Consider the following 25518-nt stretch of genomic DNA (forward strand, 5'->3'; position numbering starts at 1 on the left):
TAGAAAAGACCCTGATGATGGGAAAGACTGAGGGCAAGAGGAGAAGGGGACAACAGAGGATGAGATGGTTGGATGGCATCACCTTCTCAATGGACTTGAGTTTGAGCAAACTCCAGGAGATAGTGAAGGACAGGAAAGCCTGGCATGCTGAAGTCCATGGGGTCGAAAAGAGTTGGACACAACTTGAGTGACTGAACAACAACAGCAACATCTCAAACTCTCAGAGGCATTTAAAACAGTTGATAATTTGCTCCAGCTCACAGCATTGGCTGGCTTCTGAACACTGCCCCTCCTATGCTTCCTCCTTCATCACCACCCCTTCACAGGCCTCTTCGCTATACTCTCCATGTCTTCCTGACCTCTAGAGGCTGGTGTGCCCTTGATGCTAATATGTGGGCCTCTTCTATTCTTTATTCCACTCGCTTCCTATTTTATCTTCTCAAGCTTAACTGCCATCTGTATACTGACGACAAAGTTACAGCTCCAACCTGTCTTCCCTCCAAACTCCAGAATCACGTTCCCAACTAAGATATCTCCTTGGGTGATGATAAACATCTAAAACTTAGCACAGATGTGTTCTCAGTCACTCAGTCGTGCCCAGCTCTTTGCGACCTCATGGACTATAGCCCGTCAGGCTCCTCTGTGGGTTGCCATTTTCCCCTCCAGGGATCTTCCCGACCCAGGGGTCAAACCGGTGTCTCCTGCATTGCAGGTTTCTTTTACCACTGAGCCATCTGGGAAGTGACCAAAACTGGAATCCAGATTTTTCTTACCCAAACCTGCTCTTCTCATTATCTTTCACTGTGACTGACCCTTGCATTCGCTCAGTGGATCCGACCAAAACACCTTTATGTCTCACTCCCCACAGAGAATTCATCAGCAAATATATACATATCTACCGCTTCTCACCCCCTCTGCTGCCACCAGCTCAATCCAATCATCTCTTGCTTGGATTATTATAATAGCCTCCAAAGCGATTTCCCTGCCTAAATACTTACCCTCCTGTAGCAGCCAGAAAAATCCTTTTGAGATAAATATTTAATCACATCATGCTGCTACTCCAAATCCTTAAAGTATTTCCCATCACTCATCCTTGTATTTAATTAATAAAATATGAAGTCAGATTCACAGCCTATAAGCCCCAAATGATCTGGCCCAAGCTACCTTTCTGGCCTCATTTCCGACTCCTCTCACCCTTGTTCATTTCATCTCGGTTACACTCACCGTCCCTCACAGCTTTGCTCTCTCTTCCCCTCACGCCTTCTATGTTCTCCCTTCGGGCATCCACGTGGCTCATTCCATCACTCAGACACACAAAGTGAAGGTTTGGTCTGTTTGGTTCAGTGCACTTTCCTCAGCAAGTGGTACAGTGCCTGATGCCTAATAAACCTCCAACAAATCTGCTACATGAATAAATGAATAAATAGTCCCTTTCTGAACCAAGCTTCTTTACCAAAAAAAAAAAATGTTTACAGGTGCTTTCTCACTTTCCTTAGATCGCAGGCCTCTACTCACGCTAATGCAATTTCCACCCACGTCATTCCACTTACTCCATTCTGGCTCCGGTTATGGGACCTTCACGGTACCCAAGCCTCCGTCCCTTTCTTGTGTCCCAATGACCACTGTCCCCTCAATACAGTCTTTTGTCACCCAGTCTACCAAAGCGGCTGTAGTAAAAGGTTACCAACGACTGCCACATTGTCAAACCCAAGAACTAACTCTAAGTCCTCAGTTTCTCAAACTCGCAAGAAAATTTAAACAGTGGGTAACGCCCTCCTCTGTAACACATGTCCTTTACTTGGCCTGCCGCAAGTCCACCTCCTCATTTCCCTCCATGCCCATGGCAACTCCTCTAGGTTCCCCTCCTCACGCAAACATGGAATACTGAGAGTTCCTTGAGACTCTTAGCCCCACTTCTTTACCTAGAACTCCTAATTCTTTAACTCCAATCATCCTCTGAGTTAACAGGCTGTATATCTAAGAGCCTACTGGCTACCACCTCCACTTTGCTATTTCGCAGGCTTCCTTCCATTAACGTGTCTAGAATCAACTGTACAACCCCTTGACCCCAAATCTGACTCCTTGCCCTCAATGTTTCTCAACCCTGCTGCTCACGCTGACAACACAGGACTGATCCGTGCACGTGGCTCACACCGTCACATTAAATCCTGTTGATTCTACTGCTCTCTTAAATGTACTTTGCATTACCCACTTCTCTCCTTTCACAATGCAACCAAGCCAAGCCACGTCACCATCACCTTTCACTTGGATTATGGGCACATCACCCTAACAGGTCTCACACTGTGACCCTTGCCGTCCAGAATCAATATTCTGCTTCACAGCCCAAGTTCTACTTTTTTTAATGTAACGCATGTCATTCTTGTTTAAAACTCTCAACAGCTCTTAGGAGGAAATGAAAGCCCCTGCCTCTCCTCTATCCCTTACCCTGTCATGTTCAACAGCTGACTGTACCAAACTGCTCTCACTTGCCTAGACACCTCTTCCTCCTGAAACTGGGCAGCTGCCATTGCCTGTGCCTTTGACACTCCTCCTCTAGTCTTCCGCCAGCTAACTCCTGCTCATATTTAAGATCTTGCCATAAACATCACTTCTTCCAGAAAATATTCTCTAATATCTCCAAATATTCACTGGGCACCTCTATATGCCAGCCATAACACCTTTTTCCCCCACATCATAAGCCTCATCTTCCTACAGTGCCCTTGTTTTTGGTGTTCACCTATATCCCCATAAAGCTGTAGGTTTCCCCCCTCAGGAGACAGACCATGCCTGTCTTGTTCACTGCTGGCTCTCCATTTATAATGGGCTGAATAATATTAGATTCTAATCTTCTTTTATTTTTTAGTAAAAGAAAAAAACATAATAAAAACCGAAAGTTTTGAAAATATCATTTGAAAATATCATCTATATATACATCTATATTTGAGAAAGGTGAGGTTGACACTGCTGGTTTAGTAACAAGAAGGAAAGAAGAGAAGGAGGGAGGGAGGGAGGAAGAAAGGAAAGAAAGAAGGAGGGATGAAAGGAGGGAGGAAAAAAAGGAATGGTAATGTTAGTTACAATTCACTGGAATCCTAGTCAAGTAATTTCCCTTCAGATGTCACAACACACTTAAACAAATAACATAACAGAGAATAAAAGTGAGGGTCAAAGAATGCAATATTGCAATGACAGGAATCAGGACTTCCATAAAAACTTATAAAACATATGCTACTTTACTTGAGAAATATCTTACAGTCCTCAGAAGCATTTTCATCAGACACAAAATAGCAAGCGTAACCTACAAGCAATCTTGTAAACCACAAAATCAGAAAATCACGAATCCCTCTGTTGAATTCTGAGTTAAATAAGCTCTTATATATTGTTCTCTACACCAGCTTCAAAAACATATCATCTGCCTCAGTTATCAAGGTAATTTCCAGCCACCATACAACTGCCAACAGAAAGCCAGCAGGCACTCAACAGATGTGGCCTTCCAACGAGAGAAAATATAAGAAATCTTCCTTAACGTGTAAAGGAGGGTCACCCACAGAGGGTATGGATTCCTTCTCAATAACAGCTATGAAGGATATTATATAATTTTTTATAAGGAGGTCATGCCATATTTTTAAAAGTTTGGCAAAATCACCTCATTTAACTAAAACCTTCACAAACACAATTATTTAAAATCTCTAAAAGGAAGCTACAAGAATAACAACTATACAGAGATCAGTATGGGTGCTTAGTATGAGTTCAACAGCTACTCTGTGAAACAGGTATTATGCCATCACTCACTTCCCAAACACAAGAAACAAGTAAATTGCAGGTCACGTGGCTGGGATTCCGCCACTGGCCTACGTGACACTATATAAGCAGATCTGCCATCACTGACCTAGCAAGAGATCTGAGGGCCGAACTTGAAAGCTGCAAGTGGCCATTCTTTTAGCAGAAAAAACAGAATTATCGCATCCTGGGGAAAATTTAGAAATTTAAACCAGAGCACTCCGCTCAGTCATTCAGTCATGTCTGATTCTTTGTGACCCCACAGACTGCAGCCCACCAGACTCCTCTATCCATGGAATTTTCCAGGCAAGAATACTAGAGTGTGTTGCCATTTCCTTCTGCCATTGCCTTCTCTCGAGGGCATCTTCTCGACCAAGGGATCGAATCTCCCATCTCCTGCATTGGCAGGCAGATCTTTACCAACTGTGCCACCCACGGAGCCCAAATATTTATAGCAAAGATGTATAATCTCCAGGCTGAGAGGCGGCTGTTTGTATCACTGATGTCCTCCAAGCTACAAAATCCCAACTCTAGAAGCCTCATGAACAGCAGTGCTACAAAGGATAAGTAGTAAGTGCTGCTTTGACACAGTAACATGCTTGAAACCCTAAGCTTTGGCCAAGCAGACCTCATCCTGATCCTCAGACAACCAACACGCTGTAATAATGCTAAATACACATGTGAGAAAATTTGTGCTTTTGGAGCTTAACCTCACACATGAGCAAATTCAAATTTTACCTTTTATTTTTAGACCATAACATACCTTTACTCTTGACAAATATTTGTACAGGATCACTCAAATTTGCTAATTTTTGATAAATGATGAAACCAGCCTGTAGGAAAACAGAAAGGTGAAAACAGTATGCTAAAATCACCAAAATAAAATTTGATGCCTCACCTTTACAAAAATTAAAAACAATGATTCCCAAAGCAGCCAAGAAGCTGAATGCAGCCCTTTAAGTTAAACAAAGATCTAACTGTCTTCATTTACTCACTACACCCATTGTGAGAATGGAGAAAGTGACACAGCTTTAAAATAAAAATTTTCTCATTTTAACCTCCAGTATTATGAGCAAGTACCAAAATCAAATACCTTATAAACGGAATCTAACAAAATATAATCAAGTACGAGACAACCGTATGATACAGATGTCCATTTCCCATCATCTCATTATGAGCCGCTGGTCAGTGTATACACAGTCCCCCAGCTCGCTACTGTAAATAGGAACAATCAAGTCACACAGAGTTCTCATGACTCACAAATGCTACAGAACTTGGATTAGTTCTCAAAAAGTTTTCTATTTTAAACAAAATATAAAGGAAAATTATCTTTTTATTTCCCCCACACAGATGAATTTTCTTCTGGTTATAAATAAAAGCAGCTCCCATTTCTAAAAATAGATGCAAAGAAAAGAAACAAGATATTAATCTACAAATAAAAGTACAAGCTTGGGGGGAAAAGTCTATTAGGCCATAAAATAAGACTTTTAGGGAAAAAGAAAAGAGTGCTATATATACATATGTATGTATAGATAGATCGATAAGCCCTAATTTCACTATGTACAAATAGGTAACTATAAAAATCATCTGACTAACAGCAGTGGAGAGCTAATTGTGGGGCCAATTTTCTAAATTTTTACTGCATTTTAAATATAACTGTAAGAAATAAGGCCAGTTTTGATACAGAAACTGCATTGTAGTTATTTTTATTCTGAAGTGGCTTATAATCAAATACATCATCAACACCATTTGTGCTTATTCAGTCTGAGCTTACTGTCCTCTCATGTTTTCAAAGAACTCATTTTTTTTCACATAAAAATTGGACATTATTTTTGCTTCATGATGATAAAAATAACAAGCATTACAATCTATTGATACTTGCTAATTAATATTTAGAATTAACAATTTCACTAAATTTCTACCTAAGCATTTTTAATGCCCAACTGACTTAAAACATTTTAGTTTATACAATAAACATTTTATAAGGTAATTTATTATAAAGTTTAGAAAATAGATTGTAGTCTAAAGATCTTAGGAGGGGGATGGGATGAATGAAGATTCAGACTGACATATATACAGTGTTGATTTGTTGTTGCTCAGTTGGTAAGTCGTGTCCGACTGTTTATGACCCCATGGACTACAGCATTCCAGACTTCCCTATCTTCCAGAGTTTGTTTAAACTCATGTCCATTGAGTTAGTGATGCCATCCAACCATTTCATCCTCTGTCGTCCCCTTCTTCTCCTGCCCTCAATCTTTCCCAGCATCAGCGCCTTTTCCAGCAAGTCGGCTGTTTGCATCAGGTTGCCAAAGTACTAGAGCTTCAGCTTCAGCATCAGTCCTTCCAATAAATATTCAGGATTGATTTCCTTTAGGACTGACTGGGTTCATCTCCTCACTATCCAAGGGACTCTCAAGAGTCTTCTCCAGCTTTTGATAATTCAAAAGCATCAATTCTTCAGTGCTCAGCCTTCGTTATGGTCCAACTCTCATATACATACATGACTATTTTGGAAAAACCATAGCTTTGACTACATGAACCTTTGCTGGCAAAGTGATATCTCTGCATTTTAATACACTTTCTAGGTTCATCATAGCTTTTCTTCCACAGAGCACACGTCTTTTAATTTCATGGTTACTAAGTATAAAACAGATGACTAATGAGAGCCTACTGTAGAGCACAGGAAACTCTACTCAATGCTCTGTGATGACCTAAATGGGAGGGAAATTCAAAAAAGAGGGGATGTGTGTATATGTATGGCTGATTCATTTGCTATACAGTAGACACTAACATATGGAGAAGGAAATGGCAACCCACTCCAGTATTCTTGCCTGGAGAATCCCAGGGACAGGGGAGCCTGGTGGGCTGCCGTCTGTGGGGTCACACAGAGTCGGACACGACTGAAGCGACTTAGCAGCAGCAGCAGCAGAAACTAACATAACATTGTAAAGCAACTGTATTCTAATAAAAATTAATTTTTGAAAAAGATCTTTGGTACATACATAAGCATCAGTGGCTGCATAGACTTTCTGGTCCTCAGTGAGGGGAAACCTACTCCAGTTGCTACAGCGGATAGACCGGTCTTTCAGAAGCTGTTTACCAAAGAGGTATTTAACCAAACCATTGAGGCTCCAGGTCTCTATACATTTCAGCTAAAAATAATGGAAAAATCAACTCAGGAGAAGTTATTTCTTTCCTTTTATTCTTAGATATTTCTAACCGATACCAAACGACCATGTCACATGTAAAGTTGAAAATGTTACACCAAAATATAAGGCAGAGATAGTCCTTAGTAGATTTCCAGTCACTAAAAACCTCATTTGCAGTCTACCTTACAAGAATGTAATTCTATCATTTCCTCAATGTAGGTATTAAAATTCTAGGACTGTCAAAGTATCATTCATGGACAAAAGTTGAATAGGTTGGTGATTTTCCTACTTCTCAGCCAAATGAACACTTGGCTAACGTGAGAATGTAACTTAAATGACTACATTAATAAAATATATGAAATATGGGCCATGGAAATGATGGTCAAACTTCCACTAAGAGGATCACACCACAAAAGCTGCATTATGTTCACGTCAAAAAAAAAACAGGGGATATCGATATAGATGGGTTAAAGAGAGAAACTTTAAATATAATAATTAAATTCACAAATATATAAAACAAAGTGAAACAGTACTAAATATGGGAGAGGGTGCTTGCTTAAAGAAACTATTTGCTAAGGCAACCGATTAGAACTGAAAGTTTTCATTATGAGACATGCATTAGGGACTTCTTTTTTTCTAAAAACATTACGTAGCTTAAAATATGCTCTCAAAAAAAATATCTAACAGTCAGAAGGGACATTCTGTAAAACACAAATTTATTTTGTTTTTATTCTGAAAATAATATATGTATTATGTCTACCTTTTCATTGGCAACATCTGTCAGCTCCACAATACTCTTCAAGTTGATATCAAAGTCACGTAGAAGTTTCCACTGATCTTGTTCAATTCCCACACCTGCCTTTTTAATTGCTTCATTTTCAAGCAACATTTTTAGTCCCTGAGGGAAACCTATAATTTTTTATATTAATGTTTATATAATATTTATATAATATTTATTTCCATAGGTTCTATCAAACATGACAAATTTATGTTCTACTTCATACACATTTTATGTTTATATTTAAATTTGTGTTTAAATTCAGAAACCAACACTTACCTTGAATGTTTTTGAGAGCTTTTTTTTTCACCTAAAGCAAAAAGTCCTGACTGATAAATGACAAGAAAAACAACTAATTTAAATGCTAATAACTGTATTATCACTAACATTTAGCCCCTCTGCACTTCAGTTCTCCACCCTGTAAAACAGGACTAATATCATCATTGACTGACAGATATGACATGAAAATTAAATAAAACAGGGATATGAGTGAAAACTTAAAATATAAATACTTAAATATAAGGTGATGAGAGAGGCACCCGTTAATTCAAGAGCTTAATTTCATATGGACAAAGTTGACATAATACAATTATCTACCATATAAAAATGAAACAAATACAAGAGATACCAACCTGACATAGAAGAAATATGAAACAAGTAGCACTTGCTCTCTGCCACACACAGCTGAATGAGGGCCACTCTGCTCAGTGTCCCTTTCTTGTACGCTGGTGGCCACTCGATGTCAAATCCGACCACATCTCCATCAGAGAGACTCATGCTAAAGGGGGGAAAATAAAATAAGTTATTTAATTAAAATTTTAATTTCTGCATCACTGAAGACATCATTTAACATGTTAAAAGACAAGCCACAGACTGTAAAGGATATCGTAATACATACAACTGATAAGTCAGAAAATATTGGGTTAGCCAAACAGTTCATTCTGGTTTTTCCACAAGATGTTACAGAAAAACCCAAATGAACTTTTTCACCAACCCAATACTAAAAAATTCCTTGAAAAGTCAATACAAAAAAGATAAATAATCCAGTTTAAAAAAAGGGGGCGGGGGGAATATGAACCCTCCCCAAAGGAGGGTTTCCCAGGTGGTGTAGTGGAAAAGAATCTGAGTGCCAACACAAGAAACGCGAGAGCTGGGGTTCAGTCCCTGCATTGGGAAAATCATCCCCTGGAGTAGCAAACAGCAACCCACTCCACTATTCTTGCCTGGAAAATTCCATAGACAGAGAAGCCTGGTGGGCTACTGTCCATGGGATCATAGAGAGTCGGACACAACTGACCGACTGAGCACGTAATTCCCCAAAGGAAATCCAAATGGCCAATACATTCAAATATATACATGAAGGCACAAAATCTCCTCTGAAGTCAGAGAAATGTAAATTGAACCTTTACAATTTCACATCTATCTGACTAACAAAAATTAAAGCTCCACAATACTGAATGCTGATAAAGAAAGCTGCCAATGGGACCACTCACATACTGGTGAATTTTTAAACTGATAATCCTCTTGGAAAAAACTCTGACGATATCTAGCTAAAGATGTATGAACTGTATGACCTGACATGACTTTCTCATAAACATATGAAACTTATATGTGCATAATTAGAAATGTTTAAGAATGTTCATTGCAATACTATTCTGACTAGCAAAAATGGAAACACTACATTTCCATCAACAAGAGAGTGAATAAATTATGATATACTGAAACAACGTAATACTATATAAAAGTTTAAATAGAACTTCACATACCAAACCAAAAAGGAAAATTCACAAGAATATAAAGTGTTGAGTGAAAAAGTCAAGTGGAAGAATACACAGAGTTTGATAGCATTATTTTTAAAGTTTCTTAATGGGCAAAGTAATAGTATATATATTGACGGGGACACTAAATTATGAAAATTATAGAAAATATGTGAGGGAATACTAAACACTGAACTCATGATAGAAGTTAACTCAGAGGACTGCAAAAGAGAATCAGAAAGAGCATACACGAGGCTTCAGCTGTATTTTATTGTTTTGTCTTAATAAAGATTTGAAGAAAAGGAAGATTAAGGTTTGACAAAGCTAGTGGAAGGACTATGGGTGAGTGTTAAATTATTGCTTATATCTGTCTGCTTCATAGTTTTTAAAAGTGAAAAACCTATTTCATAAATTTTTAAAAACTCAACCTCTGTTTTGGGCTAAGATGAAATATCACTGATCAGTAAAAACTTTCCCCCATGAACCAATAGAGATTAAACAAAATGCATAAACAAGAGTTTCCAGACACTGGACAACAGGAGCTACAGGACTATGCTCTCTGAGGGGAGGAAATCAAGTGTAAACCCAAATGCTGCCCCAGATTTCCTCCTGGAACATTCTGGACAACAGAACAGGAAGGAGAGTCCACAGCAGAGCACGGAATTGGGAAGACAGAGTTCAGAGCCAGAGAGGCGAAGCAGCTGGAAGGTGTGGGCAGAGTCCTGGGGAGGAGGGAGCTAGGCAGGAAACGACATGCAAGCACAGAGAGAAACTACGAGGCTGGAAAAAGAAAAACCAGGGAACTGCAATCTGGACAACTCCTGCGGCTTACACAGAGGTAAGAGGCATCGAGTTCTGCAAAACTGGAGTAGAGAGATTCGTTTCGATCACCTGGGGCAGTCACCAAAGACTCCAGAAAGGTCACACCCATTACAGACTAAATCATGCCCAGAATAAAGGCTACTGACATCTGGCCTAAAAAAGTTAAAACTAAGCCTCAAAGTGTAAAACTGATTTTCAGGTGACTTTACTGCCCAACAAAGCAAAGCTCCTTTCTTTGAAGGAAGACAACAAAATCTAACATTCAACCAGGTAAGATCATAACATCTAATCAAAAATTGTCAGTCATGAGAAAAGAAACAGGAAAGCATAACTTATAAGCAGGATAATAGTCATTTAATAGACAAATAATTAGTATAATGGAATTAATAGAAGAGTATATTAACACAGCTATTTTATAAATATGCTAAATATGTTCAAAGATTTAAAAGAAAACATGAATATCAGTTCAGTTCGGTTGCTCAGTCATGTCCAACTCTTTGCGACCCCATGGACCACAGCACGCCAGGCTTCCCTGTCCATCACCAACTCCCGGAGTTCACCCAAACTCACGTCCATTGAGTCGGTGATGCCATCCAACCATTTCATCCTCTGTCGTCCCCTTCTCCTCCCACCTTCAATCTTTCCCAGCATCAGGGTCTTTTCAAATGAGTCAGCTCTTTGCAGCAGGTGGCCAAAGTATTGGAGTTTCAGCTTCAACATCAGTCCTTCCAATGAACACTCAGGACTGATCTCCTTTAGGATGGACTGGTTGGATCTCCTTGCAATCCAAGGGACTCTCAAGAGTCTTCTCTAACCACAGTTCAAAAGCATCAGTTCTTCGGCGCTCAGCTTTCGCTATAGTCCAACTCTCATCTCCATACATGACTACTGGAAAAACCACAGCCTGGACTAGATGGACCTTTGCTGGCAAAATAATGTCTCTGCTTTTTATGAATACGAATATGGTAAGAGCCAAAATAGAAGGTATTTTTAAAAAGAAACAAATAGAGCTTCGAGACATGAAAAATACAACAAGATTTTAAATTCACAGGATGGCATAATAGCTGATCAGATACTACAGTATAATAAAAAAAAAAAAACAACAAGGGAACTTGCAGACAGAGCCCAAGCACAGAGAAAAAAAGAATCAAAAATTTTAAAGACAAAGACGCTCATGACCAAGAACACAGCCGCTGTATTAAGCAATGTAACCTATACGCATATAGAGTGGCAAAAGAGAAAAACAGGATGTAAGAGAAAACACATTTGAAGAAATTATTCAAACATGATGAAACTATAAATCCACAGATCCAACAAGTTCACTGAACACCCAAGCAAGACAAACACAAACCACACTACACAAAGGCACATCATAATCAAATTGCTGAAAACCTGGAATGAGGTGAAGCAAAAAAAAAAACCAAACTACTTGCTTACCTTCCATAAAACACAATTCATCAGAACTACACCCTTCAAGACACTTAGGCTTATTACCTTCAGATAGGACATACTATAGCATTGTTAAAGGTAAGACGGTAGCTGCTGCTGCTGCTGCTGCTAAGTCGCTTCAGTCGTGTCCAACTCTGTGCGACCCCATAGAGAGCAGCCCACCAGGCTCCTCTGTCCTTGGGATTCTCCAGGCAAGAATACTGGAGTGCGTTGCCATTTCCTTCTCCAATGCATGAAAGTGAAAAGTGAAAGTGAAGTCGCTCAGTCGTGCCCGACTCTAAGGGACCCCATGGACTGCAGCCTACCAGGCTCCACCGTCCATGGGATTTTCCAGGCAAGAGTACTGGAGTGGGTTGTCATTGTAGAGTTAATACATAATCATAAACAACAGATTTTATTTTCTCTGTAAGACAAACTTAGTTCTATTTGATGAGACCAAAAAAAAGCCAGTGAACTACAGTGGGAGTAAGCTCACCTGACCACTCTTTCTACAATACATCTACCAGGAGACCATTAATAAACAACTTACCTCTGCTTCTTTCAAGCCAATGTGTGCTATGTTTATGCTTAGTCCTAAACTCAGTCACGTCTGACTTTTTGCAACCCCATGGATTGTAACCCACCAGGCTCCACTGTCCATGCAGATTCTCCAGGCAAGAATACTGGAGTGGGTAGCCATTCCCTTCTCCAGGGGATCTTTCCAACCCAGGGAAAGAACCCAGGTTTACCACATTACAGGTAGATTCTTTACTGTCTGAGACACCATGGAAGTCCAATATGTAAACTGTAATTAAAAATATATACATATACAAGTATATTAACATCAAAGATTTGAAGGAATCTCGTACTACTTCTCCTTGTAAAATGTTTGAAGAGTCTTAGACTGGATTATTCAGTTCAGTTAAGTGTCTCAGTTGTGTCCGACTCTGTGTGACCCCATGAATTGTAGCATGTCAGGCTTCCGTGTCCATCACCAACTCCCGGAGTTCACTTAAACTCATGTCCATCAAGTCGGTGATGCCATCCAGCCATCTCATCCTCTGTCGTCCCCTTCTCCTCCTGCCCCCAATCCCTCCCAGCATCAGACTCCTTTCCAATGAGTCAACTCTAAGCATGAGGTGGCCAAAGTATTGGAGTTTCAGCTTTAGCATCAGTCCTTCAAAAGAACATCCAGAACTGATCTCCTTTAGAATGGACCGGTTGGATCTCCTTGCAGTCCAAGGGACTCTCAAGAGTCTTCCCCAACACCACAGCTCAAAAGCATCAATTCTTCAGTGCTCAGCTTTCTTAACAGTCCAACTCTCACATCCATACATGACCACTGGAAAAACCATAGCCTTGACTAGACGGACCTTTGTTGGCAAAGAAATGTCTCTGCTTTTCAATATGCTATCTAGGTTGGTCATAACTGTCCTACCAAGGAGTAAGCGTCTTTTAATTTCATGGCTGCAGTCACCATGTGCAGTGATTTTGGAGCCCCAAAAACTAAAGTCAGCCACTGTTTCCACTGTTTCCCCATCTATTTCCCATGAAGTGATGGGACCGGATGCCATGATCTTCGTTTTCTGAATGTTGAGCTTTAAGCCAACTTTTTCACTCTCCTCTTTCACTTTCATCAATAGGCTTTTGAGTTCCTCTTCACTTGCTGCCATAAGGGTGGTGTCATCTGCATATCTGAGGTTATTGATATTTCTCCTGGCAACCTTGATTCCAGCTTGTGTTTCCTCCAGCCCGTTTCTCATGATGTACTCTGCATATAAGTTAAATAAGCAGGGTGGCAATATACAGCCTTGACGTACTCCTTTTCCTATCTGGAACCAGTCTGTTGTTCCACGTCCAGTTCTAACTGTTGCTTCCTGACCTACATACAGGTTTCTCAAGAGGCAGGTCAGGTGGTCTGGTATTCCCATCTCTTTCAGAATTTTCCACAGTTTATCGTGATCCACACAGTCAAAGGCTTTGGCATAGTCAATAAAGCAGAAATAGATGTTTTTCTGGAACTCTCTTGCTTTTTCCATGATCCACTGGATGTTGGCGATTTGATCTCTGGTTCCTCTGCCTTTTCTAAAACCAGCTTGAACATCTGGAAGTTCATTGTTCACATATTGCTGAAGCCTGGCTTGGAGAATTTTAAGCATTACTTTACTAGCGTATGAGATGAGTGCGATTGTGTGGTAGTTTGAGCATTCTTTGGCATTGCCTTTCTTTGGGATTGGAATGAAAACTGATCCTTTCCAATCCTGTGGCCACTGCTGAGTTTTCCAAATTTGCTGGCATATTGAGTGCAGCACTTTCACAGCATCATCTTCCAGGATTTGAAATAGCTGAACTGGAATTCCATCATCTCCACTAGCTTTGTTCGTAGTGACGCTTTCTAAGGCCCACTTGACTTCACATTCCAGGATGTCTGGCTCTAGGTCAGTGATCACATAATCGTGATTATCTTGGTCAGGAAGATCTTTTTTGTACAGTTCTTCTGTGTATTCTTGCCACCTCTTCTTAATATCTTCTGCTTCTGTTAGGTCCATACCATTTCTGTCCTTTATCGAGCCCATCTTTGCATGAAATGTTCCCTTGGTATCTCTAATTTTCTTGAAGAGATCTCAGTCTTTCCCATTCTGTTATTTTCCTCTATTTCTTTGCATTGATCGCTGAGGAAGGCTTTCTAATCTCTTCTTGCTATTCTTTGGAACTCTGCATTCAGATGCTTATATTTTTCCTTTTCTCCTTTGCTTTTCACTTCTCTTCTTTTCACAGCTATTTGTAAGGCCTCCCCAGACAGCCATTTTGCTTTTTTGCATTTCTTTTCCATGGGGATGGTCTTGATCCCTGTCTCCTGTACAGTGTCAAGAACCTCATTCCATAGTTCATCAAGCACTCTATCTATCAGATCTAGCCCCTTAAATCTATTTCTCACTTCCACTGTGTAATCATAAGGGATTTGATTTAGGTCCTACCTGAATGGTCTAGTGGTTTCCCCCACTTTCTTCAATTTAAGTCTGAATTTGGCAATAAGGAGTTCATGATCTGAGCCACAGTCAGCTCCCAGTCTTGTTTTTGCTGACTGTATAGAGTTTCTCCATATTTGACTGCAAAGAATATAATCAATCTGATTTTGGTGTTGTCCATCTGGTAATGTCCATGTGTAGAGTCTTCTCTCGTGTTGTTGGAAGAGGGTTTTTGCTATGACCAGTGTGTTCTCTTGGCAAAACTCTATTAACCTTTGCCCTGCTTCATTCCGTATTCCAAGGCCAAATTTGCCTGTTGCCCCAGGTGTTTCCTGACTTCCTACTTTTGCGTTACAGTCCCCTATCATAGCTACCCCATGCCTGAGGTCAGGGGTGGAGGCCAAGAGGAGCAACCCCACATCCAAGGAGCAGTGGCTGTGCGGGCGCAGGAGGGCCAAGAGGAGTTACTCCACGTTCCAGGTCAGGAAGGGCAGCTGGGAGGAGATACCCCTCGTCCAAGGTAAGGAGCAGCAGCTGCATTTTGCTGCAGCAGCCGTGAAGAGATACCCCACGTCCAAGGTAAGAGAAACCCAAGTAAGACGGTAGGTGTTGCGAGAGGGCATCAGAGGGTAGACATTCTGAAACCATATTCACAGAAAACTAGTCAATAATCACACAGACCACAGCCTTGTCTAACTCAATGAAACTAAGCCATGCCTGTGGGGCCACCCATGATGGGCGGGTCATGGTGGACAGGTCTGACAGAATGTGGTCCACTGGAGAAGGGAATGGCAAACCACTTCAGTATTCTTGCCTTGAGAACCCCATGAACAGTATGAAAAGGCAAAATGATAGGATACTGAAAGAGGAACTCCCCAGGTCAGTAGGTGCCCAATATGCTACTGGAGATCAGTGGAGAAATAACTGCAGAAAGAATGAAGGGATGCAGCCAAAGCAAAAAGAATACCTAGCTGTGGATGTGACTGGTGATAGAAGTAACGTCCGATGCTGTAAAGAGCAATACTGCATAGGAACAGGGAATGTTAAGGTCCATGAATCAAGGCAAATTGGAAGTGGTCAAACAGGAGATGGCAAGACTGAACGCTGACATTCGAGGAATCAGCGAACTAAAATGGACTGGAATGGGTGAATTTAACTCAGATGACCATTATATCTACTACTGTGGGCAGGAATCCCTTAGAAGAAATGAAGTAGCCATCATGGTCAACAAAAGAGTCCGAAATGCAGTGCTTGGACGCAATCTCAAAAACGACAGAATGATCTCTGTTCGTTTCCAAGGCAAACCATTCACTATCACAGTAATCCAAGTCTATGCCCAACCAGTAACGCTGAAGAAGCTGAAGTTGAACGGTTCTATGAAGACCTACAAGACCTTTTAGAACTAACACCCGAAAAAGATGTCCAGACTGGATTATTAGAGATAACTAATTTGACAATTTAAAAAATATTAATAATCATTTTTAAAGTTCTTTTAAAGGATCATTTGCTATAATTGTTGCTAATTAAATGCAACAGAGACAGTCATAGTCACTATTCAATATTACAATGTTGGTATGTTTAATGAAATAGAAAGGGACGTTTTAGAGGTTGAATAACTTTTGCATGTTTTTCCTAAACTAGTGTGTTCAGTAATTCTATATATAATATCTTAAGTATTGAAAAGATTAAAAATTAGCTAAAGTAATACAAAGGTTTATTAATGAACAAACAGGGCCATTACATATTTAATTCAGAAATTTTAAGTTTTTATTTAAAAAGTAGAATTAGTGATATTTTACATGTATAACTATGTACTAAACACACCTCCACTATAAAACTCAGCACACTTACAAATACTACCATGAGGCTTATAGTCTAAAGGTTCAAATTCAAATGAAAGTTGGAAATTTAAATCTTTACCTAATATCTTCTGAGAGCAAAGAACAATCATTAGCTTCATAACTGTACACAGTGGATCCAGTGAATTCTAAGAAGGGCAGGTGATCTTCCAAAACACTCTTCCGAACAGATGCCTTGAGTTAAACAAAATTCCAAAAAGGCACAAATAAAAGTCACATTAAATAATAAATATTCATTGAAATAATAAAATTCACTGAAATATGGCAAATTAATAGCTCTAAGTTTTATCAACTAAAGCTTTATAGATTAATGAGTCATATGGACAATTTAACAAAGATGAAGCTACCTACTGTAAAATTATTTTTCTAACAAATTTACTTGCAAACTTCTACCCTATTTTCATAAAAGCATTTATTTTGTTAATACTTTTCTGCAATTATATTAGTATTCTAGATGCAATAATGTTGCCTTAAAATATTGAAGACTGGTTGGTGAAGCTTAAATCCATCAGGACTTAAAATTCACTTGACCATAAAAAAATTCACCAAAATAAATACTGTCTAAATTACAATCTGAATTGGAACAAATTGGCAAGGCCAGCCATGTGAACTAGATAAAAAGGGAAAACAGAATAAGAATTCTTATATTGTAAACCCAATTAAAATTTAATTCCACTCATCCATTCAATGACTAGGTTCTGGTTCATTCACAACAACTCTAAAAGTAAATAATGGCTTGAAGTTTATAAGTGTGAGGATGAACTCAGTTTACAGTCAAATATACATTAAATTTTCCATCTGAAAGAATTACTGATGAACTGCATACCTTTTTTTCTTCTACTGTATAGCTCTTCTGCACAGACATCCAATCAGGAAGTTTCCGCTGCCCTCCTCTTCCCAACGTTTGTTCACTCATCTTTAAAAGGTCCTAGTTGCAAAACCCAAAGAACAATTATTCTGTTAATAAACCCAGTCTTTGTAAGAAAACCCACAGATAGACCAATCAACCTGACTGAAGAGCCAAACATACATATTTAAAGTAAGCTGTGGCATCTGGGCCCAAACACAGGATGTAAGAGCCAGAATCGCAAAAGAAACAACATGCTAGCTCTAAGCCATTCATTTAGTATTTCTTCTTTTTAAAATAAGTGAGGCAGTTTAATAGAGTTCTAAATTCTAAGCTTCTAGCAGTTTCTAAATTCTATTATTCTCTGACTTTGATCTCTTCAAAAAACAATCTTCATCTCATTCACAATGAGAATCTCTGGGTATATAAATTTTTATAAATTTTTGATAACTTTAATTTTCTTATCATATTGCCTAAGATCTAAGTAAACTCATGAAACTGTTAAATTGTTCACAAATCTACCTGAAAAGACAGAAAAGCTTTTTTATATTAAGGGTTTTTATTACACTCTTGGCCTATCAAGTGAACTAGTCTCTCTAGTTTCGTTGGGAGTATTTTTTAAAAATCTGTTATGAGCTTTGAGGGCTCTCCTCAACGTAAACTGCACTTCAAGAACGGTTACAGAATTACAAAGACTAGGAACACTATGACATACTCTGTTAAAGGTAAAACAGAGCCATCTCCTCATGTCACTTTACACAATAAACTGAAGTGGCCTTAAGGTCTTAATAAAACTCTTCAAACGCGAACCTTATTCCTGACATCTCAAATTTCTAGTAAACGCACAGCAGATTTTAATATATACCTGAAGATTCTTATGATGAAACATGATATCAACATGAAATAATCAAAGCAACTCTTTATGATTAGGGGTTAGCTTGTCATCCCTATTGATATTATAAATGCTGAAGAAATTAAACAGCATCCAGCAGGTATCCATTAAGTTCTCCTCTTCCCAAGCATAAACCCCCAAAACTGATAACACTAATAATGTATGAAAGAAAATTTTTAAAGATTACTTTGGCAAACAAATCTGGCATACAGAACAAACTCACTCTTACACCTTGAGAAGGAAACGGTTAACAGCAGTAGAAGGTAACTAACTCACTCACTCTATTGAGGAAGTGGGAATGGAAGACCTCAACCACTGAGCCACCAGGGCTCACCTATCACTGGTATCTACTAGCCAAAAAATACCAAAGAGCATCTATCTAGAAAATGTTGTTAGCCAGATATAACTAACCTATCTAGATTGCTTATCATAAATAAGCTTGGAATGATGGATTTATTTATTCCTGGAAAATGGGAGGTAGTCAGCAAGCTGTACAATAAAGATAATATAAAACAGAGAGGAGTTCCAAAATGAAGACAACTTCCTTTGTGCAATTTTTTTTTAACTGCTCAAAACTATTTTGCTAATCCAAAATCATAAATTGGTACTAATGCAGAAGAAAAGGAAATTTTTAGAATCTGTGTGTGAGAGTTTGGGGTTCCTCCAAAAACCAAAAAGAAAATAATATTCCATCTGCACTTCGTGCTTGCCTGTACTCTTTGAATCATCAGCAAAGTCTGGCATTGGGGAAGATCTATGGTTCAGTCGATCAGAACTAACAACTCGAACGTTAGCACTCCCACCTGCATTATATGTTGTAAGATAAAATATATGCTGGATGAAACACAAGCTGGAATCAAGATTTCCAGGAGAAATATCAAAAACCTCAGATATGCAGATGACACCACCCTTATGGCAGAGAGTGAAGAAGAAATAAAGAGCCTTCCTGATGAAAGTGAAAGAGGAGAGTAAAAAAGTTGGCTTAAAACTAAACATTTAGAAAACTAAGATCATGGCATCCGGTCCGATCACTTCATGGCAAATAGATGGGAAAACAATGGAAACAGTGACAGACTATGTTTTGGAGCTCCAAAATCACTGCAGATGGTGATTGCAGCCATGAAATTAAAAGACGCTTGCTCCTTGGAAGAAATGTTATAACCAACCTAGAGAGCATATCAAAAACCAGAGACATTACTTTGCCATCAAACATTCGTCGAGTCAAAGCTATAGTTTTTCCAGTGGTCATGTATGGGTGTGAGAGTTGGACTGTAAAGAAAGCGAGCGCTGAAGAATTGATGCTTTTGAACTGTGGTGTTGGAGAAGACTCTTGAGAGTCCCTTGGACTGCAAGGAGCTCCAACCAGTCAATCCTAAAGGAAATCAGTCCTCAATACTCATTGGAAGGACTGATGCTGAAGCTGAAACTCCAATACTTTGGCCACCTGATGTGAAGAACTGACTCATTTGCAAAGACCCTCATGCTGGAAAAGATTGAAGGCGGGAGGAGAAGGGGATGACAGAGGATGAGCTGGTTGTATGGCATTACCGACTCAAGAGATATGAGTTTGAGTAATCTCTGGGAGTTGGTGATGGACAGGGAGGCCTGGAGTCCTGCATTCCACGGGGTTGCAAAGGGTCAAACACGACTGAGTGACTGAACTGAACTGACTGACACACTGCAAGGCATTTTATAAATGTTAATGGTTATTAATAAGCTTATATTTATTTCAAATCCTAAAGATGATGCTGTGAACGTGCTGCACTCAATAGCCAGCAAATTTGGAAAACTCAGCAGTGGCCACAGGACTGGAAAAGGTCAGTTTACATTCCAACCCCAAAGAAAAGCAATGCCAAAGAATGCTCAAACTACCACACAATTGCACTCATCTCACACGCTAGTAAAGTAATGCTCAAAATTCTTCAAGTGAAGCTTCAGTATGTGAACCAATAACTTCGAGATGTTCCAGCTGGATTTAGAAAAGGCAGAAGAACCAGAGATCAAATTGCCAACATCCAATGGATCACAGAAAAAGCAAGAGAGTTCCAGAAAAACATCTACTTCTGCTTTATTGACTACGCGAAAGCCTTTGACTATGTGGATCACAACAAACTGGAAAATTCTTCAGGAGATGGGAATACCAGCCCACCTTACCTGCCTCCTAAGAAATCTGTATGCAAGTGTAGAAGCAACAGTTAGAACCGGACCCGGAACAACAGACTGGTTCCAAATTGGGAAAGGAGAACATCAACGCTGTATATTGTCACCCTGCTTATTTAATTTATATTCAGAGTACATCATGCAAAATGCCATGCTGGTTCAAGCATAAGATGGAATCAAGATTGTAGGGAGAAATATCAATAATCTCAGATATACAGATAACACCACCCTTATGTCAGAAAGCGAAGAAGAACTAAAGAGCCTCTTGATAAAAATGAAAGAGGACAGTGAAAAACCTGGCTTAAAACCCAACATTCAAAAAACTAAGACATGGCATCTGGTCCCATCACTTCATGGCAAATAAATGAGGAAACAATGGAAACAGTGACAGACTTTGAGGGGGCTCCAAAATCACTGCAGATTGTGACTACAGCCATGAAATTAAAAGACGCTTGCTTCTTGGAAGAAATGTTATGACCAACCTAGACAGCATATTAAAAACCAGAGACATTACTTTGCCATCAAAGGTCTGTCTGGTCAAAGCTATGGTTTTTCCAGTAGTCAGCTATGGAGGTGAGAGCTGGACTATAAAGAAAGCTCAGCACTGAAGAATTGATGCTTTTGAACTGTGGTGTTGGAGAAGACTCTTGAGAGTCCCTTGGACTGCAAGGAGCTCCAACCAGTCAATCCTAAAGGAAATCAGTCCTGAATACTCATTGGAAGGACTGATGCTGAAGCTGAAACTCCAATCCTTTGGCCACCGATGTGAAGAGCTGGCTCATCGGAAAAGACTCTGACGCTGGGAAAGATTGAAGGTGGGAGAAGGGAACGATAGAGGATGAGATGTTTGGATGGCATCACCGACTCAATGGACATGAGTTTGAGTAGGCTCTGGGAGTTGGTGATAGACAGGAAAGCCTGGCATGCTGCCATCCGTGGGGTCACAAAGAGTAGGACACGACTGAGCAACTGAACTGAACTGGTTTGCCACAAATCCAAAGCCCTTAACAGGAAAGTTGAAAGCTAATCCCAAAGTATGTGTATATATACACAACACACATAGGAAAAGAGTCTATTCTTAATCTTAAAACACATTTTTATTAAACTGGAAAACAAGTTTTGCTATATACAGAGTAGATCATTTGCAAAACTTCCAGAAAATTGTTTTCTGCAAATAATAAACAACTCTATAAAAACAACTATAAAATCTTGTAATTCTGTAGTAATCATTCACACTGCCAGAAGAGAAATAAACCTCAGTAACTCTTCCCTATAGCCAACTATATGACTGAAATCATTTTAATTTAAAATGTCTAATTTTTAGATGTACATACTCTTTTTTGCACACAAAATTCTATCTAGATGCCTCCAGGTTAAGAATTTGAAAGTAAACTTGTTTACAAACCTAACATTTTTATCAAACTTAATAATACTTACATCTTGGGCCAGATAAAAAGCACACAGAAAAGAAAGTTGGAGAATAATTCACAGTAGAGAAATTCTTCTGCATGCATGTGGCTTTTAATCATTGATTAGATAAAGGTTATTCTTGGAAAGGTTATTCATTACCAGATGGTCAACACCGAAATCAGATTGATTATATTCTTTGCAGCCAAAGATGGAGAAGCTCTATACAGTCAGTAAAAACAAGACCGGGAGCTGACTGTGGCTCAGACCATGAACTCCTTATTGCCAAATTCAGACTTAAATTGAAGAAAGTAGGGAAAACCACTAGACCATTCAAGTAGGACCTAAATCAAATCCCTTATAATTATACAGTGGAAGTGAGAAATAGATTTAAGGGCCTAGATCTGATAGATAGAGTGCCGGATGAGCTATGGAATGAGGTTCGTGACACTGTAGAGGAGACAGGGATCAAGACCATCCCCATGAAAAAGAAATGCAAAAAAGCAAAATGGCTGTCTGGGGAGGCCTTACAAATAGCTGTGAAAAGAAGTGAAGTGAAAAGCAAAGGAGAAAAGGAAAGATACAAACATCTGAATGCAGAGTTCCAAAGAATAGCAAGAAGAGATAAGAAAGCCTTCTTCAGCAATCAATGCAAAGAAATAGAGGAAAACAACAGAATGGGAAAGACTAGAGATCTCTTCAAGAAAAATCAGAGATACCAAAGGAACATTTCATGCAAAGATGGGCTCGATAAAGGACAGAAATGGTATGGACCTAACAGAAGCAGAAGATATTAAGAAGAGGTGGCAAGAATACACAGAAGAACTGTACAAAAAAAGATAATCACGATTATGTGATCACTGACCTAGAGCCAGACATCCTGGAATGTGAAGTCAAGTGGGCCTTAGAAAGCGTCACTACGAACAAAGCTAGTGGAGGTGATGGAATTCCAGTTCAGCTATTCCAAATCCTGAAAGATGATGCTGTGAAAGTGCTGCACTCAATATGCCAGCAAATTTGGAAAACTCAGCAGTGGCCACAGGACTGGAAAAGGTCAGTTTTCATTCCAATCCCAAAGAAAGGCAATGCCAAAGAATGCTCAAACTACCGCACAATTGCACTCATCTCATACGCTAGTAAGGTAATGCTTAAAATTCTCCAAGCCAGGCTTCAGCAATATGTGAACAATGAACTTCCAGATGTTCAAGCTGGTTTTAGAAAAGGCAGAGGAACCAGAGATCAAATTGCCAACATCCACTAGATCATGGGAAAAGCAAGAGAGTTCCAGAAAAACATCCATTTCTGCTTTATTGACTATACCAAAGCCTTTGACTGTGTGGATCACGATAAACTGTGGAAAATTCTGAAAGAGATGGGAATACCAGACCACCTGACCTGCCTCTTGAGAAACCTGTATGCAGGTCAGGAAGCAACAGTTAGAACTGGACATGGAACAACAGACTGGTTCCAAATAGGAAAAGAAGTACGTCAAAGCTGTATATTGTCACCTTGTTTATTTAACTTATATGCAGAGTACATCACGAGAAACGCTGGACTGGAAGAAACACAAGCTGGAATCAAGACTGCCAGGAGAAATATCAATAACCTCAGATATGCAGATGACACCACCCTTATGGCAGAAAGTGAAGAGGAACTCAAAAGCCTCTTGATGAAGGTGAAAGTGGAGAGTGAAAAAGTTGGCTTAAAGCTCAACATTCAGAAAACGAAGATCATGGCATCCAGTCCCATCACTTCATGGGAAATAGATAGGGAAACAGTGGAAACAGTGTCAGACTTTATTTTTCTGGGCTCCAAAATCACTGCAGATGGTGACTGCAGCCATGAAATTAAAAGACGCTTACTCCTTGGAAGGAAAATTATGACCAACCTAGATAGCATATTCAAAAGCAGAGACATTACTTTGCCAACAAAGGTTCGTCTAGTCAAGGCTATGGTTTTTCCAGTGGTCATGTATGGATGTGAGAGTTGGACTGTGAAGAAGGCTGAGCACTGAAGAATTGATGCTTTTGAACTGTGGTGTTGGAGAAGACTCTTGAGAGTCCCTTGGACTGTAAGGAGATCCAACCAGTCCATTCTGAAGGAGAAAGCCCTGGGATTTCTTTGGAAGGACTGATGCTAAAGCTGAAACTCTAGTACTTTGGCCACCTCATGCGAAGAGTTGACTCATTTGGAAAAGACTCTGATGCTGGGAGGGATTGGGGGCAGGAGGAGAAGGGGACGACAGAGGATGAAATAGGTGGATGGCATCACTGACTTGATGGACGTGAGTCTGAGTGAACTCCGGGAGTTGGTGATGGACAGGGAGGCCTGGCTGCGATTCATGGGGTCGCAAAGAGTTTGACACGACTGAGCGACTGATCTGATCTGATTCTTGGAAAGGATTGAAGTCATTGAATAATAGAGTTTTTAAACTATATATTGAGCTGTTACCTTCTTGAGTATGAACAATGTTCACACATTTTTTTCCAAAGTCAAATCTTATCATTTCTTATTTGAGCCATTAAAGGATCCCAAGTTCCTCTTTAAAATAATGTATTTGATTTGCTTTGGTTTGGATTCTTCTAGAATAATCTCACCTATCTAGCCACCACTATCTACCACTTTTCACCTTTATCACTTTTTTAAAGGCTGGCTTTAAACAACATACACGTGGGATTTTTGTTGTGGTTTGTTTTTCTGGTTTTGGTTTTGAACAGCGCCAATTTGAACACGCTGTCTTTCAATAAGGAGACTCACCTGATTCACAGTTAGTATAAGAACGTGAGCTTTCCCTTTCATTTTTGATTAATATTTATCGTCCTTTCTTCGGTTTCTTCTTACTCTTTGTCCATTTTTCCAACTGGGTGAAGTTACCATTCATATTCTTTTTTACCACTGTCAGTGTTAAAACTTCACTTTTTACACTATTATTACTATTACTACTATTACTCCACTCTCTGGGCAAAATAATAAAACTATATCCCTTCCCCATCAAGACCTGACATTTATACTGTCTCTCCATCCAGTAAGGGAAAACTCTGAAGAATGTTTTGACTTCCCCACCCTTAACCACTGCTTTTTCGTGATACAGTTTTGGCTGTTACAGCCTGTTAGCTTTCTAGTACTGCTTTTCTATTTCAAGAATCCTTACTGTTTCTGAACATTTTTGTTACAAATTTCATCATCCATTTTAATGTTTATATAAATTTAGATATATATGTAAGTGTTTATATCGCTTACTATGGTTTCCTTTTCAATTCATCCTGCCCTATCCTGGATCTCTGTTCTGAATTCAAGTGTTTGCTCAGAGGTTCTTTTCAATTGCTTTCCTCAGGTAGAATATGTAGGGATAAGCACTGATCCCTTGCATATATAAAAACCTATTTTTTCAGACAGATAAGAGAATGATGTGTTGACAGAGCATAATAGTCTCTCAGCAGTTTATAGATGTTCTCCTACAGTCTTCTGCCGTTTAACATCACAAGTAAGAAGTCCATTGCTTTTCTGCTGCTTTCTTCAATTATGAGTAACATTTTTCCCATCTGGAAGCCTCAGAGACTTTAAAGGATTTTTATATTTTAAAGCGCTCCACTCTATTCTTCTTGGGATCAGCGAGTCCTTGGAAAGGATTCCAAGTCTTAAGAAAATTTTCCTCTTGTCATAGGATGAA

General features: G+C 39.3%; 1 protein-coding gene across 4 annotated transcripts in view; it reads right to left on the reverse strand.

Annotated features, from left to right (window-relative positions):
* Nucleotides 1-25518, reverse strand: part of WRN (WRN RecQ like helicase) — a 127607-nt gene that overhangs the window by 88529 nt on the left and 13560 nt on the right. For all 4 annotated transcript variants that reach the window (XM_070364311.1, XM_014477622.2, XM_070364310.1 and 1 more), the window contains 6 exons: nucleotides 17369-17470; nucleotides 16604-16716; nucleotides 8340-8485; nucleotides 7690-7838; nucleotides 6783-6932; nucleotides 4544-4613 (listed from right to left, as the gene is read on the reverse strand). In XM_070364311.1, coding sequence (XP_070220412.1) covers nucleotides 4544-4613; nucleotides 6783-6932; nucleotides 7690-7838; nucleotides 8340-8485; nucleotides 16604-16716; nucleotides 17369-17458 — 718 coding nt within the window. In that variant the 5' untranslated portion in view covers nucleotides 17459-17470. The remainder of the gene's footprint in view (nucleotides 1-4543; nucleotides 4614-6782; nucleotides 6933-7689; nucleotides 7839-8339; nucleotides 8486-16603; nucleotides 16717-17368; nucleotides 17471-25518) is intronic.

Source organism: Bos mutus, chromosome 27 (genome assembly GCF_027580195.1).
Source record: "Bos mutus isolate GX-2022 chromosome 27, NWIPB_WYAK_1.1, whole genome shotgun sequence".
NCBI lineage: Eukaryota > Metazoa > Chordata > Mammalia > Artiodactyla > Bovidae > Bos > Bos mutus.